Source organism: Balearica regulorum, chromosome 3, assembly GCF_011004875.1.
Source record: "Balearica regulorum gibbericeps isolate bBalReg1 chromosome 3, bBalReg1.pri, whole genome shotgun sequence".
Lineage (NCBI taxonomy): Eukaryota > Metazoa > Chordata > Aves > Gruiformes > Gruidae > Balearica > Balearica regulorum.
In genome coordinates, this window is record NC_046186.1 from 118,364,539 (window position 1) to 118,382,758 (window position 18,220).

An 18,220-nucleotide genomic window follows, 5' to 3' on the forward strand; every position below is an offset into this window, starting at 1 on the left:
TTTGATAGCATTTCATGTTCAATTTTGTTTTAAATAACAGCTGTCTGTGCTTCTCCATGTCCCTGCAGGAGGAAAAAAATCAAAGCTAATGCAGAAAAAAAATACTACTCCCCTCCTCCTTTCCAAAAGGAATTCTTCAACTATTCAGTCAATTCAAATCTAAAAATAAATTGGAAAAAAAATACTTGGAAAGAAAAAAGAATGCCTTCCTAATTGCATATTAATTGCTATACCCAATTGTAACTTTCTTTTACACTAGCAAGTAACATCATTTGTGCCATTACAAGGCTCTCGAGAATCCTGCCAACAGAGAATGTGCATGTCAAATAATTGATTCAACCTGCCACTTCCCACAGGGTCAATAAGGAGCAGCTGGACTTGAAATCCTTACCTAAAAACAACAGCTGCAATACACAAGATAGACCCAGAGCAGAGAGGTACAGTCTTTGTTTCCTCTCTCCTGATCCAAAGCGCTTAGTTAAATGCCCAGGCAATAGAGCAGAATATAAAGAGACAAGTTCACCGCTCAGGCAGGGGGCAGAACAGGGATAACTGAAAGGAAAAAAATTGCAAAGGGAAAGAAGGTATAAGTGAGGGGAGAGCAAGACGTACTGAACCTGCCAGATCCCTGTATCAGGAGTTCATTTTTACTCTATGCAACTGCTCTGGATATGTAGGACATCCAAAATCAACTTTTTCCAGGAGCAAGCTTCAGAAAGCCCAGTGGCTAACGCTGCGCTTTCAAGGTCTATTGCAGCTTTCCCTTTCAACTAGGCTATCTGGGAACTAAGAAACCAGATTAAACAGCTTCTCTGCACTTCGCTCCTTAAGTTCCTGCAATGCTCTAGGTAAGACACTATCAGCCTACCTTGCTCCTGCTTACTCCCAGTCCTGACCAAAGGGAAAAACCATACACACTCTTCATGACTATCCACGGCTTGACATCTGCCCTCATTTGCCAGACCTCAGCTCATCGGACCACAGCGGGATCCCTTTTTCCCCACATACAAAACCCAGAGGGGGACCATAAATTGCCAATAAAGACAGGTTACTGACCATTTACGTGGAAATCCCAGTTCACTGAGCAATCTGGCACCGAAACAATATCTATACTTGTTATTATCTGCCTTGTAAAGACTTCTTTACTCTCTTAATAGTCTCTGAAAAAATCTTACAGTTACTTATTTCCCTCTCAGCTTCTGCTATTTGGAGGCATCATACAAGTTAGATTTATTTTTGTAATACCATGGCTATAAATTCCATGCGATGGGATTGTCCCTCAAATACATCTCTGTCTCAAAGTGAGCCTTGCAGAATCTGAAACACCATGCTCACACCACCACAAGCGCTAGTAAATATACAACTATATTTTCTGTAAATACTTGTACTTTCAACATGGCAGCGAATTCAGCCTTTTCATTTACCCCCTGTAACAAACATTAATGCTGCCATCGTTAAAGATACTAATGCCTGCCCTTCCTCGTTAGCAACTGTGATGCAAAAATTCTTTCACTACAAAAATGCGCTCTGTGCTAAAATTTAGGAGAGCTTTGAGGACTAGTGTTAGTCGATAGAAGCTTACCCTCTGGATTTATGCTCAGAGCTTTGAATTACAAGTATCTTTGATCATCTGTGATACTGCAGTTTCTTACGTACACAACTCTACCTTGCTAAGAGGAGCTTCAGTACCAACAGCATGCCGGGCGCTTTCCAAATTCCCATGAAGACTCAGACCCCATCGTGAGGAGCATACATACATAAGCAACCTGTAGTTACAATGCGATTTTGTTCTCATATGATATGGCCCATAAAAATGACACTGGGAAAAACCATCTACGGTATTCTACAAATGTAAGTATGCATATTAATCAGATATTGCCCTTATGCTATATAAAGCTATGTCAATGTTCATGTTATCCAACAAAAATCAAGGGCAGTTGTGCCTCAACTCTCTGAAGGGAAATATATTTGCTTTGTAAATATTAATGAACTTAATATGGTGTCTGTAGGGAGAGATTTTAACAGGGAACACAGAGGAGCAAAGCAACAGAATCACAGCAAAAGCAGGACTAAAGCATGTAATTTCTATTGTGCCTTTTGAAACATTTCCCCATCATGAGGTTATCATCATACAGATCGTATATTATTAGCACGCAGTCCCAAAGGAAAAGGTTTGTTTAAATGTCCACAGGTAAAAGGTTGTTATCTGATGGGTGTCAAGATTACGTTCAGAGGATTCAAAGTGCCATGTGATAAGTTTCTTTCCTATTAGGGCAAGGTTTGCACATTCACTTCAAAACAGTAAGCAGCAGTGCAAGTTCAAAGACTTTTTCCACACGCGGAAAAGACATTTCACACGCACTCTTGCAAAACAAGGTGAAAGTAAAAAGAATTAATGAAATGAATCAGATATGCTGTATTTTAGCAATAAAACAACAGTTATACATTAACATCTCAACTAAAGGATAAGACTGTGAATATGCAAGGTGCGTTAACCTTTTGGCTTAACAAAACCTAAAGGAACTTTAAAACGAAAGGTGGAATTTCCAGCAGAAGAGGCTGAAAGTCACACATAAACCCTTTTCCTCCAATCCGAGAACATGCAGCTGTATTGAGGTTTAAATAGAGAGTCCCTTGTAAGTGTGTGCAAAAGATGGAAGACTCCAGGAAAGAATACCGAACCTGAAAATCCTTTCCTTGCACCTCACCAAATCCCAGACATTTGGAACAGGCTCATGAAAGACCCTGGGTTCTTGCAAGAGGGAGAAATCAGAGACACACCTATCCCCGCGGATTTATTGTGCATCAGTCATGTGGATGAACATGTAGCAGCTGGTTCTTAGGATTTTATTTCAATCTGCAGTACTAAAGAGTACGGCAGTGCGTTAGCATGTGGTATTTTTAGTCTAATAGCAAAGACAAGAGAAATACACTGGCTCAAAAAAAGTTCAATGCTCCTGGTTCAGAAAAGCATCCCAAATTCAGTTCTGGTAATCTTAAAAGGCACTCCTGAATCAGGATGAAGACAGACAGAAAAGCAGAGACATGGGCCACTCCAACTTGGTTATTTACAAGGCATAACGGCAAGTCAAATCTGTGCTCTGTGCCATGGTGACTGTCAACTGTAAAATTATACTGCTTTTAAACCTATTTAATTCTGCTTTAACCCTCAGCCCGTATTTATCTTAACCACCAATTGTTTTCCAGTTATTTTACTAGTTCCAAAGTACATTCATATTTTTTTTTTTAATGTAAAAAAAGAAAATAAGACTTCAATAAATGAATCTAATTTAGATTTAGTAGCTGTAAACAGCCTATGGTAGTAAAAATTAACCTTCACTCTATTATCTCATGAGAGACCAGGTTAGAAGCAAGGTGAGAACCTGAGCAAGTCTTTTTGTAGCCTTTGTTCAAAAACTGTTCTCAGGAAGCACTGTTTAGTCCTACTGAGCTCACTTAATTTATTCTTCACTTTTTTTTCATTAATCCCAAATAAATGAATCACATCATCTGTCCTGAAGTCTAAGTAGGAAGGGTGATACACACCCTTAAACTATGCTCACATTTGAATTTAAGCAAGTTGTTCTGTATTAATTACCAGGTATTTTATCTTGGAAGCCCATCAGTCATTCCCATGTTTCCACAGGTTCCTATTGCCAATGCTCCCCACATCCACAGTGCTCTTCTCATCTGCTCTGTCATTTCATATATAATAGACAAACCCATTTGTCACCTTCCCAGGCACAGAGTATGATACAGAACCTATGAAGTATGTGGCCAATATCATCTAACCTATTAAATGTCAGAATCATATATCTCAAACAATATGTCAAGATGCTGTAGTCTAGCTGCAATAAACTCATTTTGTTCCTCATAGGGAATGCACTCCGGCTAGAAGAATCCACGCGGGTTTCATTCTGTACGGATTTGATTGTGACCTACCGTTGATGGCTAACATGCTCGGAGATGATGGTAGGAGTTGGCCAGATAAAATCTCAGATGGAAAGACAATAAAACTTTACGAAATATTCCCTTTACAGTTTGGTAGCTTGTACCAGTTTGGTCTCTTGTACGGTGATCCGATGCTTGCTCCAGTATGAGAATCACCTAATGGATTTTTCTATTTGACTATTATTTCACCTTCACATGCCACACTGGACATTCTGCTTTGGGGAAAAGTATAGGCAACAGAACTGGATTTAAATCAAACAGAAGCAGCAGTTTTCCAGAAGCAAGACAGCTACGTGAGTTTATTGGAAACAGAACACCAAAAAGCAGACATCGTACGCTCTGCAGGATGCCAGGAAAGTGCCAGCAAAACAAAGCATGTGCTCTTGGCTCGTGTGGAAGGGCCGTTGCCCATGCCAGCAGAGCGGCTTCACTTAGCACCGCATTGTGCGCTGCGGCTGGGCAGGCGGCACAGCCGTCAGCTGGTAGCCGTTCGCCCCGACCACACGTGCTTCCAGCACATGCTGGGATGCACAGCTAAAGCACCTCCAGGGCACTCGGAGAGGACCAGGTCACACAGACAGACGTTTCTCGTCCGCAAAGACTGAGGAACACGTCACTGGAGAGTCAGTTCAAAGAATTGAAAACCCCGCAGCTGAAGGAAACCCCCAAATGAAAGACATCCCCCGCAGGCTACGGCGCGGGAGGCTGGGCACTGGGCTCCCTGCCTCGACGCTGGGCCAGAGGGACCCTACCCTGGTTTCTGCCAGCACCCTGATGAGGCCTGGGTGGCTGACTGGCATCAGGGACAGACTTCAGCTGGCCACCTGGCTTATCTGCTGCTGGCGACTGCCTGGCCGTACCAATCCTTGGCAGACAGCTTCCACTGTTAGTCTCCCAAAACTCTGCCTTCATGAAGGCAGCCTCCTTGCAAACCTTCATAGAGCCAAAAGCAAACCTCCTCCTTCCTCTTACTCCATCTCAGCTCAATTCCTGCTAAGATCCACAGATCAGTCGGACATGAAAGTATGGCAAAATATAAATCATAACAGATTTATTAATATGAAAAGCTCAGAAGAAAAAACACGAAGATTGGAACAGCAATTTCTCTGTAACTCATGAAGTATTTTATGCATGTATCTCACTAGAGCTACATGGATTGCTATTCCTCATTTATTCATCTATTTATTCCTACGTGCCCATGGGGTGAGAAGCACAAGCCAACTTAAAGATAAGAGTGTCCAGAAGAGTAACAACAACAACTGAATCTCCCCAAAATGAAGGCTTGACCTCTTCTGCATTAGGCTGATTTGACGAGCCAGTTGAAATTATTGGGATTTCTGGCTGAAAGCCAGTACTGAAATAAAGGGATGTTATCACAATGTTTTTTGTCATGCAAGAAGTAACAGGAAAGAAAAAAAAAAAAAAAGAACATTGTTTATATTTATTTTTTTAAGGTCTTTTCACACAGCTCACTACAGTAACGTACACTCCAAATGTATTCACTCCAAATGTACAGAAATCAGGAGGGGAAAAAAAAAAATCAAAGAAACAAGACAAAATCTGAACCCTGAATTAGTGACAATGTTGTTAATTTAGCTACATGCCTGTAGAATTTTCCAACTATTCAGGTTCCTGTTATCATAACTGCCATTAAATTGTAAGGATAAAAAGAATAAATGCTTTGACAAATTTCAATTATTAGATAGTTAACTACTGTAAACACAAAAGAACCCATGCAGAGACCTGTCTTGTATTAGTGACACTCATTAGCTGTAATGGAGTTACAGGAGTCATTATTTATACAATACACTAAGTGCATATAAATCTTTACAAAGACGCATTGACTGAAAACATCTACACTATGCATAGAAATGGATCTCCTTGATCCTCAACCAGTTTTAGGGGGAAGGGGTGACAGGAAGCCATGTTTCCAACTTCCTCCCCCCCATTTTTTATTTGAGTCACAAGTAACATAGAAACCGGTCACGTGGGACATCGGTCACACGGGACATTCACAGCAATCACGAGCTCTAACATTTCTTTCCAAGAGGGATGCCTTCCTGCTTTTCTCTCAATAGCCATATCAAAACCAACAAAAGCTGTTTAAGTTTAATAAATAAAGTATCGTGTGTAATGAATACGGGCTTTGTCTGCTTTATCAGCCTTCTACCTGAATAGCAGTCTAAAGAACATATAAGAAAGCATCACTGCCTTGGCAGCTTACTTATCATTTCAGAAAATGACTTGTCTGTTGGGATGATAGTTAGGTTTGGGCTTTGGGGACAGCACTGAATCTCTTTGAGCCAAGCGAGAGAGCAGCTACACAGAGCAAGTAAATCATTTTAATTTTGTACAAGTTGAAAAGCATTTTTTCCTCGACTTCAGCTAGATGACAGTGGCATGATGGCTGATTTTCATTTCAATCAGAGCAGCATATGATTACCACCTAATTAGAATGTAGAAATAGAAAGGAGATCATTTTTTAACCTACCCAAGAGAATGGTGCTGGGGGAGGGGAGGAGATTATGTTAATCAAATGATACTGGCATATAAGAGCTACCAAAATAGCCGCCTGAATTTTTATCGGCATCCTTACTGTCCTTGAGGATCTGTCAGTGGCTTCAATCGAAACCTGTATTTTCAGAGCTTTATTTCTGAGTAATAAATATACTTTAAAATAAATACATGTCACTGCAGGCCCAGACTTGTCGTAAAAGATATCACCTTAGGCATAAATACATATATTTTTTCAAAACTACGCATAGTTTTGTTGACAACTGTAAAACTGTACGCATGAAAACTACCCAAGCAAAACCAGAAGTAATACTATCTTAGGGGGAGTTGCTTGCATTAGATAATTTTTAAGAAAAAAATAATATTTGCTTTCATTAATTAAATATTGTCAGCTAGCTACTCCAGTCCTTTTTGAAATATACACATAAACTTAGTTGCTCTGCCCAGGGGAATATAACTGAGGTTACATTAAAGAAAACTGCATCAGACAACAGTTTCCAAGACACACTGTCTCCATCTGCACCCTTCTGTACAGATAAAGACAAGACATCATCTCAAAATACCGCTTTGTTTAATTGCCTCTGAAGAATGAAGAGTCAAAATTAGGTTGCTGAGACCACCAAAGGGAGGGGGAAAGAGAAATTTAAAAATAAAAAAAATTAAAATGAAATTATCTTTCAGGCAAGCAGTCCAGAGAAATACTGAAATTCGCTTGTGCTGATGTTTTCACGGGCTCAGGAGGTAGAAGCAACTTGTTAGCCACCTGACCCGATTTTGAAGACAGAGACATGAGAAATGTTCCTACCCTGCTGTCTCACACCTACTAGGTATATGCCTATGTAATATAACACTGCGTAGCGTAGATACTGCCAGACTAACATGGTACCCAAATGGATACCCATGGGGTGCCATGCTTACCTGCAGAGAGCTGCACATGACATCACATTGTGATCATGTTAGTTTACCCCAAAATAAAGCTCCAGTGTTTTTAAAAGCTGAGGCACACCTGCACTAGCCTGCCTTGTGCAATAGAAAACAGTGGCAGCTCCCTTTGCTCTGGCCTCCCAGGCAGTGGCTGTCCAGCAGGACATCTACCTCTCTCCAAACTAGGCACCAGTACCCAAGCACTAAGTTTAGGTGCTTGGGACATCCTGCCTGGCACACAGATATCCCTCTGGAGGCCGGTAGCTTTCCTGGGGGTCCTGTGCCATATCTGCCAGCCCACACAGCTGTCCTGTCCTTCCTTGGGCACCTAAGACCAGTGCTCTTTTTATTTCAGCAACAATAACTCTTTTGAGCTGAGGTGCCTTAAGCAGGCTTAGGCCTGGGTGGCCAACGTACAACACAGCTAGTTTAAGTCCTGCTGGACCTCTCGGCTGTGTTTTACACTTGAGGAAGCTGTTCTCTCACCGCCCTACTCTGGCCCTTCTTGGCCAGGAGACACCCGCTTACCACAGCATCAGGGTGACGAGCTCCGCGAGGACAAAGAAAACAGCGTGATTCCTGAAGCTCTGCCCTTGCTCAAATTCCTACACACCCTCCCCATCCTTCGAAACTCAATTGCTCACGCAGGCTTTTATCAGCAGGATAAAAGTCCCTCCAGTCACATCCACGGTTCCTGTTGCATTTCCTCAGCTCTCCCTGCTCTCATGTGTCCACAGCTCCTGCTGGCGAGGCAAGGCCGGCCCAATCCCTGTATGCCACCAAGGCACCAGTGTGTATGGGGATCAGTGCACAGGAGAGGTAATTCCACTTTAATTATCTCAGTAGTGGAAAATAGCATCGTGATTTGGACAAAGCACAGTACAAAACACAACACAGTTGCAGGGCACCCGTGTTGTGGTGTGCCTAACTTGACAAATCAGGTGTTTCCTCCTGAAAATTTTTGTCACGAGGAGTGTAACAAGTGTGATCCTGCCTCCCCCCACCCCCTGCCAAAAACAAACAAAAAAATCCCCAAAACAAACATGAAACAAAAACCCAACACCAAAGTTCCACTAATTTCAACTGTACCAGGATTTTGTTCATCCTGTTTTGCTGGAAAGGTACACATTTTTTTTGGCAGTGGAATGATGCATAACTACTCGCTAAAATACAGGGACCTAAATATCACGTACTTCAGGCAAGACAAGAAAAAATATCTCTTCAGTAGTGATTCTAATGAAAAGGAATCAGGAATGTGTTGATTTATTTTCCATCTATCTGCTTTTAATCTGCATCAGTTATTTCAATGGAACATATATTGCAATCGCACTTTCCTGGTTGTTGTTCTACTGGGGTACGTAATAAATGTTGTGAGATATTGTGCAAGAGAAAGAACAATACTTTGAACTAAATGTGCTGTTAAATTAAAGTCTTTTCTTGAGCAGTGAAAAAGTCCTGAGGCTTTTCATGTCAGTGACATAAGGTAAGGCATAAACTGAACGTTTTTTATTTTTCACCCGTTTGAGAAACATAGCATAACACTGAAGTAAAAGCAAATAACAATTTCTAACACTGCAAATATTCAAAGATACCCGCTGCAAAAAACCTAAACAGAACCACTGTCTTCCCACCGCCCCCAAAAACGTAGGAGGTCTGTTATTTAAAGGTGTCACAATTCTTTTGTGATACCGTTATGGGAAATCAGGTGGCAATATCTCAAACCTTGCCAAATTATCCCAGAAAGAAACATTCTGAACTGTTCAAAATGCATTAACGTGCATTTTTAAATGAATTCCAGTGTATAATTTCCTAAAGGATGGGATTCAATTCTATTTTGTGCTCTGAAGAATTCTATTAAACCTTTAGACCACTTTGTGAAATGTGAAAATGCAGTTTGCTAAAGAGATAGCCTAGGTGGTCTGCAGTAAATTAACCCAGTACTGCTGACTGCGGCCATTCTTCTGAGTTTGCTCCAAGGGATTTCTATGCTTACAGTGTAACACCATTTACCAGCTTCTGAACTAGATTTGCCCTCTGGCTGCCAGTCAGCAGACCTTGGTGTAAAACATGGCCAGAAATTAGTTTGACTAAGAGTTGCATTTCAAGACCAGAACAGTGCTGTGTGTTACATACAACTAAGTGCAAACCATTACTCACAATACTCTTGTTTTTCCCTAGTGGACTTTGTGTAGTTAAGTCTTAGGCTGCTAGACTATGATGGCTGCTGCCCTGCCTAGCTGGTGTTCTGTGTTCAGTAAATTACAATAGATCTCTCTCTGTGTTGCTTTGTAACAATTAACCTCAGAAAGGAGCTAACTCCATTTGCATGGTAATGAGACATTCATCTGAGTGACATCGGAGTTAAGCATGCTAATAAGTTTTTATGCAAACACCTGAGGGGTCAAGCACAACAATGGACTTGGATAAGAAAACCTTTTATTAAATGCAAATCACTTTTCTTGTAAATACTCTGACAGAGAACATCGTAGGACTCTAACACTGCTTGCAAGAATGGAGTCATTTAGGTTGTATTTTCAGGCCCCCAGGCTGACTAAGGAATATAGCCACTGATTTATTTCTATTTTGAATATCATTGTGGATAAAATCTTCATTAGAGCATCAAAGGAGGGAAGTACTACAGGAAGCTAGAGAGGAGAAAACAACAATATTGCCTTATCTTTCACAAATTTGTCACAGTTTCCCGGGACATGGGAAGGCAGATAAGACACTGCTGCTGTATAGCACTTACAAATATGTCAGGTTTCAATCTTACTCGCCTGCCTGGTTTTGCCAAGTGTATTTTTACATAGGCAAATTTCCTAGTGAGCAGGTTATCATTTTGGTCTCTATCTTGCACTAAAACTTCTTGAATTCATTCAATCAAATTCACATTCTGCGCTTAAAGATTTTGAGACCTTAGGACAACCAGTACCAGACACTACCGAGAGGATAACTGGCAGCGAAATATCTTTGGGACTACAGTAGCAGAACCTGAACAGGAGTTCTCAAAGGCAAGGCAGATTGCCCAAGAAGGAATGAAGGGAAGAAGCTGACTTTGATTCATTGAACTCTGGCACAGCCAAGCGCGGGAGGCTGCTCTCGTTCAGGAGAGGCTGTTAGCAGGACACACTGACTCATTCTGACAGCGCAGTCAGCGTCAGGGGAGCGGTTCTGGTTAGCAGTAACAGGAATGAAACATGGGCAGCCCTCTGAAAAGCTGGCCTCGTGGCAAATTGTTAAAGGTTTTGCTCCTAGTCTAGAACATGAGAATTTAAATATCCAGTGGGTGTAGTGATAGTTGCTCTATCTTTATGACAGAAGTTTATAGAAAGGACTATATCATATGGGTATCTGCAGTAAGAGTAGACTATATTGTTGAGACACAGAAAGTCTCTTTCATTTCCATTACTGTACGATGAGCTACTTTTGGAGAAAAGTTTGGGTGATGTATAATATTACTAATCAAAGCCCCGAGTCTAATCCAAGGGAATAAGTCTGCACAATACAAAATGGATCAGATTGACATCTGGCACAGAGCTACATTAGTTCATTTAAACCAGATGAACTATGTTCACCTTGCTATATGTGCTACACAAGAGCAACCCAAAAACTGTATGCTTCTTAAAGATACCTGTCACTCCATAAAGTTTCTGCTACCTTCAGTAGAATTAAGTATTTTTATTTTGCTGCTGATCTATTTATGACATGTAAAACACACTAGTATGCCACAGTCTAAAATTCAAGCCAGTAGATTGCAGAAAAACCTTACAAAGAGGGAAAGCTTTGTACAAGAAAGTACAAAGCTATGGATAGCTGGACCCTCAAAATGTATCTTGACTGAAATCTAGTGCTCCACTTCCTTCAAAAATTAGCAAAAGCTCTTGGGGATTACCTCTGAATTGTCATATTCACTGATATGTAATAATTGCATCAAATGCATCAAACAGCATGAGACTTCAACTTGGTGAGTTTGGGATCTAGGGTGTTAGGAAACATTTAATATAACGACTATTAGCTATACTTGTCCAAATTAAAAAAAACCCAACAGCTGTGATGTAAGCTCAGTAAAATAATTTTTAACAATTGCTTGCTAGTCAGGACAGCCTGGGCTCCTTTTCACTGTCCAAACATTGTACACTACAGCTACTTAAAAAGAATTCAGATTACATTGGAGTTTGTGGTGAGTAAGACAGGAAGTTTAGAGCTAGGCAGCCAAGAAGGCCAAGAAACAGAAGGGAGTATGTTACAGAGAGTGAGAAAGGAGGAATCATGCATATTAGAGAATCATAGAATCGTTTGGGTTGGAAGGGACCTCAAAGCTCATCTAGTTCCAACCCCCCTGCTGCAGGCAGGGACACCCTCCACTAGACCACGTTGCCCAAAGCCCCATCCAACCTGGTCTTAAACACTTCCAGGGAGGGGGCCTCCACAACCTCCCTGGGCAACCTGTTCCAGTACCTCACCACTCTAGCAGTAAAGAATTTCTTTCTAACATCTAATCTAAATCGACCCTCCTTCAGCTTAAACCCATTGCCCCTTGTCCTGTCACTACACTCCCTGATAAACAGTCCCTCTCCATCTTTCCTGTAGGCCCCTTCAGGTGCTGGTAAGCCACAATTAGATCTCCCTGGAGCCTTCTCTTCTCCAGGCTGAACAACCCCAACTCTCTCAGCCTGTCCTCACAGGAGAGGTGCTCCAGCCCTCTGATCAGCTTCGTGGCCCTCCTCCGGACTCTCTCCAACAGTGTTCATAGTTTACGCTAATCTGCGTGAACCATAAATACGCTGGTGTTTTACACACACAGGTCAAAAACCATAAAAAATTATTAAAACTCAGAAAAGAGTCAAGAACGTATATGATAAACATTGTCACTTCATTCACCATCGGCTGTGAACCTCAAGTCTTCTTCCAAAACAGACCTGGAGCTTTCTGAGGACAGACAATGAGAGGACCTCACCTGAAGTCTAGGGAGGGAACCAGAAAAACATGGAAGCAATACACTTAACTAAAAGACAGAAAGAGGGAAAGGTGACACACGGGGCATACAAGAGTTTCCAGGCAGAAGCAGAAAAAGGTGAAAAAGGGAAGACTCGAAGTATATACTGAAAGTGCAAGTTTTCTTATAGCTGAGAAGCAATGGCTGAATCAGACAGCAAAATACTTCAGAAAATAGTTTTCCTGGAGAAAACTTCTACACTTTTGATAAGCAGTCTACCAAATGAAGTCAGGATTCTTGTAAGACTACTGACAGAAAAAGTAGTTAAGGGGTGTATATACAATACACATTCAAGCTTTTGAGGGAGGAAAAACTTACTTCTGGAGCCAAAAATATTTTTAGCCTATGTTTTAAATTATGCAGTAAAAATTATAAGATGGCAAAGCAGCACAAACGTAGAGGTTCTAGCCTTACGCTTAAGGGTTAAAATTACATACTAACAGATCAGACTCCCAAAAATATAAGCCTAGAGCGTAGGCTGATAAGATGACACTTAGGCACCCAAAGACGATCCATCCAAAACTCCTGCTTCACTGCTCAGATCTCTAAGTCACAGGAAGCTACCAAGAGCTCAGTGCTGCAAAGAACCAGCATCCCAACACATATGCACTCCTTAGTCTACCTTTCAGAAATCAGGTTTGAAAACCCCAACTTACCATTCAAATCTCAACATTGTATTTCCTTTAAATTCAAAGTTGGTAAAACCCAAAACAAATCACATAAAACTGCTAAATTCATACCCTCATGTATCACATTCTCCTGACAAAAAGGCCCCCGAATATATTGCTAGAGGAAAAATACTAATTATCTCCCTGCACCCAGTGCTTCTCCACTGGATGCTTTGTTAAATATTTTCAGACAAAAATACTGAACAACTCTAGCTGTCCGAAATCTGCTGGTTGTCATCATGAGGAAACAGGCATATCTTCAGTTTAAGGCATCGGGATTATTTTATTTATTCTGTCACTTCTTTGTTGCATTTCTTCAATTCCACACTAGGAACTATCAGCCTGCTAAGAGCTCAAACCAGAAAAAGACAAAAACTAGAAAGGGGAGATAGGGAGATCATTCTGTTGAAAGCACTTTTTTGTCTCATAAAAATAATCACCATCATGTTGTCACTGGAAGAAAACCAGTCCCGTTCAAAATTCACAGTTGTATCACATATTTAGTGAGCGTTCCAGGGAAAACAAACACTTAGCTGCAAGCATCTCCAAAATTAATGAAAATAGAAAATACAATCATACGGCTCTTTACAGTAAAGTGACCCCTGGAACACCACTGACCTTTGGTGGCTGTTTCCACTGACAACTGTTATATACATTTCCTTTCTAAGAATCTCCTCATTATTACATGAAAACTCTGACGCTCAGAAATAGTTTAGGAAGAGAATAGTCTTTTACTTTGCCAGGAAAGATTACAATGCACAGGAAATGAACAGTACGGTTTCAAACAACGGTATTTCCCTTCAACTCCAGGGTAGCTTTTAAATATAACAATCTTTCCCCGTCTACATTGTCCTGACCTGATTTCATTTGTCTTAGACTAAATAATAAATAATAAAAGACCTTGAGGCTCAAGTCTATATTTACTCTTTTCACAGTTTTGGAGTCAAACACCATACTCTTAAGCAGAAATTTGGAAAATTTATATTTTATTCCATACCTCATTGTGATTCTTGCTTAACCATTCCTTAATAGTGTTAAGGGCAATGACAGCAGCAGGCTCATTTGGAAAACCTAAAGACAGAAGAAACGAGAGATAAATGAAAGGCACACATTTTTCTACACATATAAGAAAACAAAAATCTGGAATTATTTTTTTTCCCCTCTATTTTTTGGACTATTTTGGGATTACAGTTGGTCAACTCCCTTCTTCACAGATTTGTATAAAAGTTTTAGGTTACATCCATTACTTTTCATCCCAGCCAAACAAATTGAAAATAGGACCAGTGATGTTTTGCTGGATTTAAACAAACAAACAAACCAACCCAAACCAAAACAAACAAACCCCCAACAAACTCTAGTTAGGAAAGCTCAAGAGAAGTAGAAACAACAGAGCACTATACATGTATCATACTAGGCAGGCAACAATATAACACATATATCACAGTAACAAATACTAGGCTTACATTTCATGGCATGCAAGAAAAATTCAGATGTTTCTTAAGGCATAAGGGCTTTCTTAAAGCTTGCTTCCTTTAATCCATCTGTCAACAAAACTATGCAACACTATGACCCCAATGCCACAGGACATATAAGGATAGAAATGTTTGAGCTAGAAATCCCTTAATTTATGACTAAAACCATAACGAACAACTTTGGAAATTAAGGAATTCATGAAGCATAAGCGTATGAATTTAAGGCCTGACGCTGCATGATATACTAGCAACAGTAACTCCCCCAGCACTAAACAATATCAGAAATCTTGCCAGGGATACAGACTTTTTGCTTTGATAGTGTCTATCTATCAAATCTAAAGATGCTTTCGTTACTTAGGCAGCCTTAATTTAATTTTCCTTTAAATTCCTAACTTGAGGGCAGCAAATCATTTTTGTGAGGATTTAAAAATAAAAACCCATAAGCTGTATGAATAGCTCTCAGTAGGTTAGATTAATAGAACAGTCTGAAGAGGTGGAGCTGCCGGCACAGCGTACAAGCAAGCAACGGGGCTAGACAGAAACAATCATGAAATTTGACATACAGCTGCGTACATAGAGCCTTTTTTACATCATGCATCACCCCTCGCACCATAAACTGAAATGCAGACATTGCAAAAATTAGTAGATTTGTCAGCTTTTTGACCTGGCACATTATTCTCCAAATGCCTATCTTCTTTAACCCTTTTTCAGAACTTGTGCACTGCTAGATTAGGAAAAAAACCCCAAACAACCCCTCCCAAACCCCTCCACCCTGAATCACATCCCCAAAACATTACTCCTGTAACTGGACTCTGCAAGGATTTTGTCCAGCAGCACATGTACTGTCTCAAAGTGATAGATGACAACTATCCAGCAAGAGTAGCATGTAAAATAGTCAATGTTTTAGTAATACTGACATTTAGCATGTGCTTCTGCTGCACACGTTTCTCAATAAAACATATTTTGAAATTTTTTTAAATCTTTTTTTCTGGGTCCAAGATGGAAAATTAACTAAGATCCTACAAGTGTTACTGTGGATACTTCCACTGCCACATAGAAAATATATTCTTATGACATTTAATAATGCTGCTGATCTCATCAAGGCATATGTCTTATGACACAAGCTAATGAACACTAGCGAAACCCAAAGCAGGGACTTCCAACAGCCTCATTTTCATCGTATAAAATAACAGACCTCTAAGCAGACCGTCTGCTTAAATTAGTAATATCCTGTCTAACAAACCGTGACTTTGTAACATCGAAATTCTGTACCCTGAGTGTGGTAGATCTGCCTGGACATACAACGAATGCCATGCAGAGGAAGAAATGCGTATTTCAGACAACTGATATACCATTGTTTATGCACTGAATGGTTTATTTTCAGAACAATTCTCCCTCCAGCAAGATTCACTTTTCAGGCTTGTTTTTCACTCCCTTGTAGCAGGGTATCTGCCCAAAACTGTGATAAAGCACTGGTGATTTTATAGAATCTTTCCATAAATTCTACATTATTTAGAAAACTGCTGCCATACTAACCAATCTTAAATAGAAGCTTATCTAGAAAACTTGTGCTCAATTGCTCCTAAGTAACCACAACGTAAAGGAAATAGTTCAGCAACCAAAATAAAAAGCCTCGAATTCTGTGTACGATTTCAGAAAATGTCTTGAAATCCACAGAAGTCTTTTATGACCAGTTTAAAAAAAAAAATCTAATTAGTATTTTACACACATTTCTGGTAATTTTAATGAAAGGATTACCTTACTGGCTTTATGCAGAAGCAGGATGGAATTTAGGCTCCCGCTCCATACCCTGCCCCAAAACAAAAGACCCTATGTCTCTGATTCTCAAACAGAAAAACATTTTGGTTTATAGGACTGGGTTAAAGGGAGATAAAGTGAGATAGGACCTTTTTAAACATGTTTTTTGCATTGTTTTTATCTCCAAGCTACGTTTGTCTGCCATAACATTTCTGGTCTGCTCCCATACATGCACCCATCCCCCTTCCCCACTTTCAGCGAAAAAGCAATCTTAGTGAGCACGTGGGAATCAAATTACTCGAGAGAAATGAGCTCGAGGAGCCTCACAGTTAACCGACTGCTGGAGCAGCAGCTCAGGCAATTCTGGCTAAAGGCTCAATTTCACAAAAGATAAAACAGGTAAAGTAATAAGAGTGACACTGGCCCATGTTACTGCAGTGAGCGCTCCTCCAGAATACTGAAAAGGACAAGGGCACAAAAAGGCAAAGCAGCATTAGCTGTAAGGTACAGGCAAGTGATGCCTCCGTAGGACTTCACTGGGTTTATTTGGCTGGAGAAAAAGGGAGGGTTGGCAGGCTGTACGTCATGGATAGGCGCGAGGTGAAGCGTGTACCTACCCATACAGGCCTCTAACTCAGGCTGGGCTTCCTGCAGCCTCTGACGGCAAAGCCAACATTTTGGCAACAAACCCCGCTATACCGCAGAAACTGTGCGGGCTACCTTCGATTCCTGAAGAGCTGGACTTTTACTGCAGCCCTTTGCATTTTGCACTGCCCACTAATCACATCTCACCATCGATTACCAGGATTTACTCCCACCCCTTCAAGTCCAACAAATCCTAGAAGTGAGCAGCCACTGTCTCTTGTGCCCTTCTCAGTTCAGGAGTCTTCCTTTAAAGTAGTTTTATTCATGACAGCTGACGCCACAGTGGGTGCAAGCCTGATAAGTCAGTAGGAGCAAGGGTCTGCCGAAAGTCCTGCAGGGTTTGAAAGCCATGGTGGGTGAAGGAGAGATCCCACGTGCGTGCATGGCCACGGCTGAGCTTTGCTCTGCTCGTTCAACACTGCCAACTCTGAAAAGTATGGCAGTGCTGACTGTCTCCACATGCCTGTCCCTCTGGCCATGGCGGGAAAAGGCTGTATTACAGCTGCAGCTCCAGAAACACTTGTTGCTCCAAAATCTTTGTAATTTCCTTGGAAACTTATGAAAGCTCTCAATGTCTTTGCCCAGTTGCTTCACACAGCTAAAATGACACTCTAGACAGGACCGCTGCCTTTTTAAACGCCTTTAGGAAAGCAAGTGCCAGTTTAACACTGATGTGGGTACTACCAGTATCAGTCTGGCCACAGCCAAACTTGGAAATTTCCTCTCCTCCTCTTTTGTGTTGTTAATAGATGTATATACTGTTACATTCACTCCCTAAAATGAATGACTATGCCTTCATGCTCCCCACTACAAAAACCCCATCCTCCTACCAATCACATAAAATATACCTCATCTGAACTCTACTGCTTTTGGTATGTCCTTGCACAGATATTACCGACGGTGACGGCCTATGAAAGCTTTTAAAGGTCTTCAAACTTACGAGCTTCTGCACCTCTTTCCAGGACTTTACCACCTTATTCCTGGAAATTATAACACTGACCTGAGAAATGGCTGCTGAAACAAGCTTTACACTGTGCAAGTACTTGCAGTTATCATGGTCATAATTTTCCAGAGGAGGCGTGATAAGATCTGGTAGAATTATTTTGAAAGACTTGATAAAATAAATATGCTGTTTTAGAGGAGGAGAGCGTGGAGGAGAACTGAGAAAGATAGTAACTATAGAGATACATGTTAAAGTTCCCCTTACATTTTGTATTTATTCCCTGGAAAGTAACTGGTAAGAACATAAGTCTCCCTGTTTTATCAACATACAGAAACTATGCGATGAATTC

At 40.8% G+C, this 18,220-nt stretch overlaps 1 protein-coding gene across 1 annotated transcript in view; it reads right to left on the reverse strand.

The window, feature by feature from the left end:
• The window catches only part of MACROD2 (mono-ADP ribosylhydrolase 2), an 889,996-nt gene that overhangs the window by 249,252 nt on the left and 622,524 nt on the right, over positions 1–18,220 (reverse strand). The window contains exon 8 of the mRNA XM_075749758.1: positions 14,051–14,124. Within this exon, the coding sequence (XP_075605873.1) occupies positions 14,051–14,124 (74 nt within the window). The remainder of the gene's footprint in view (positions 1–14,050; positions 14,125–18,220) is intronic.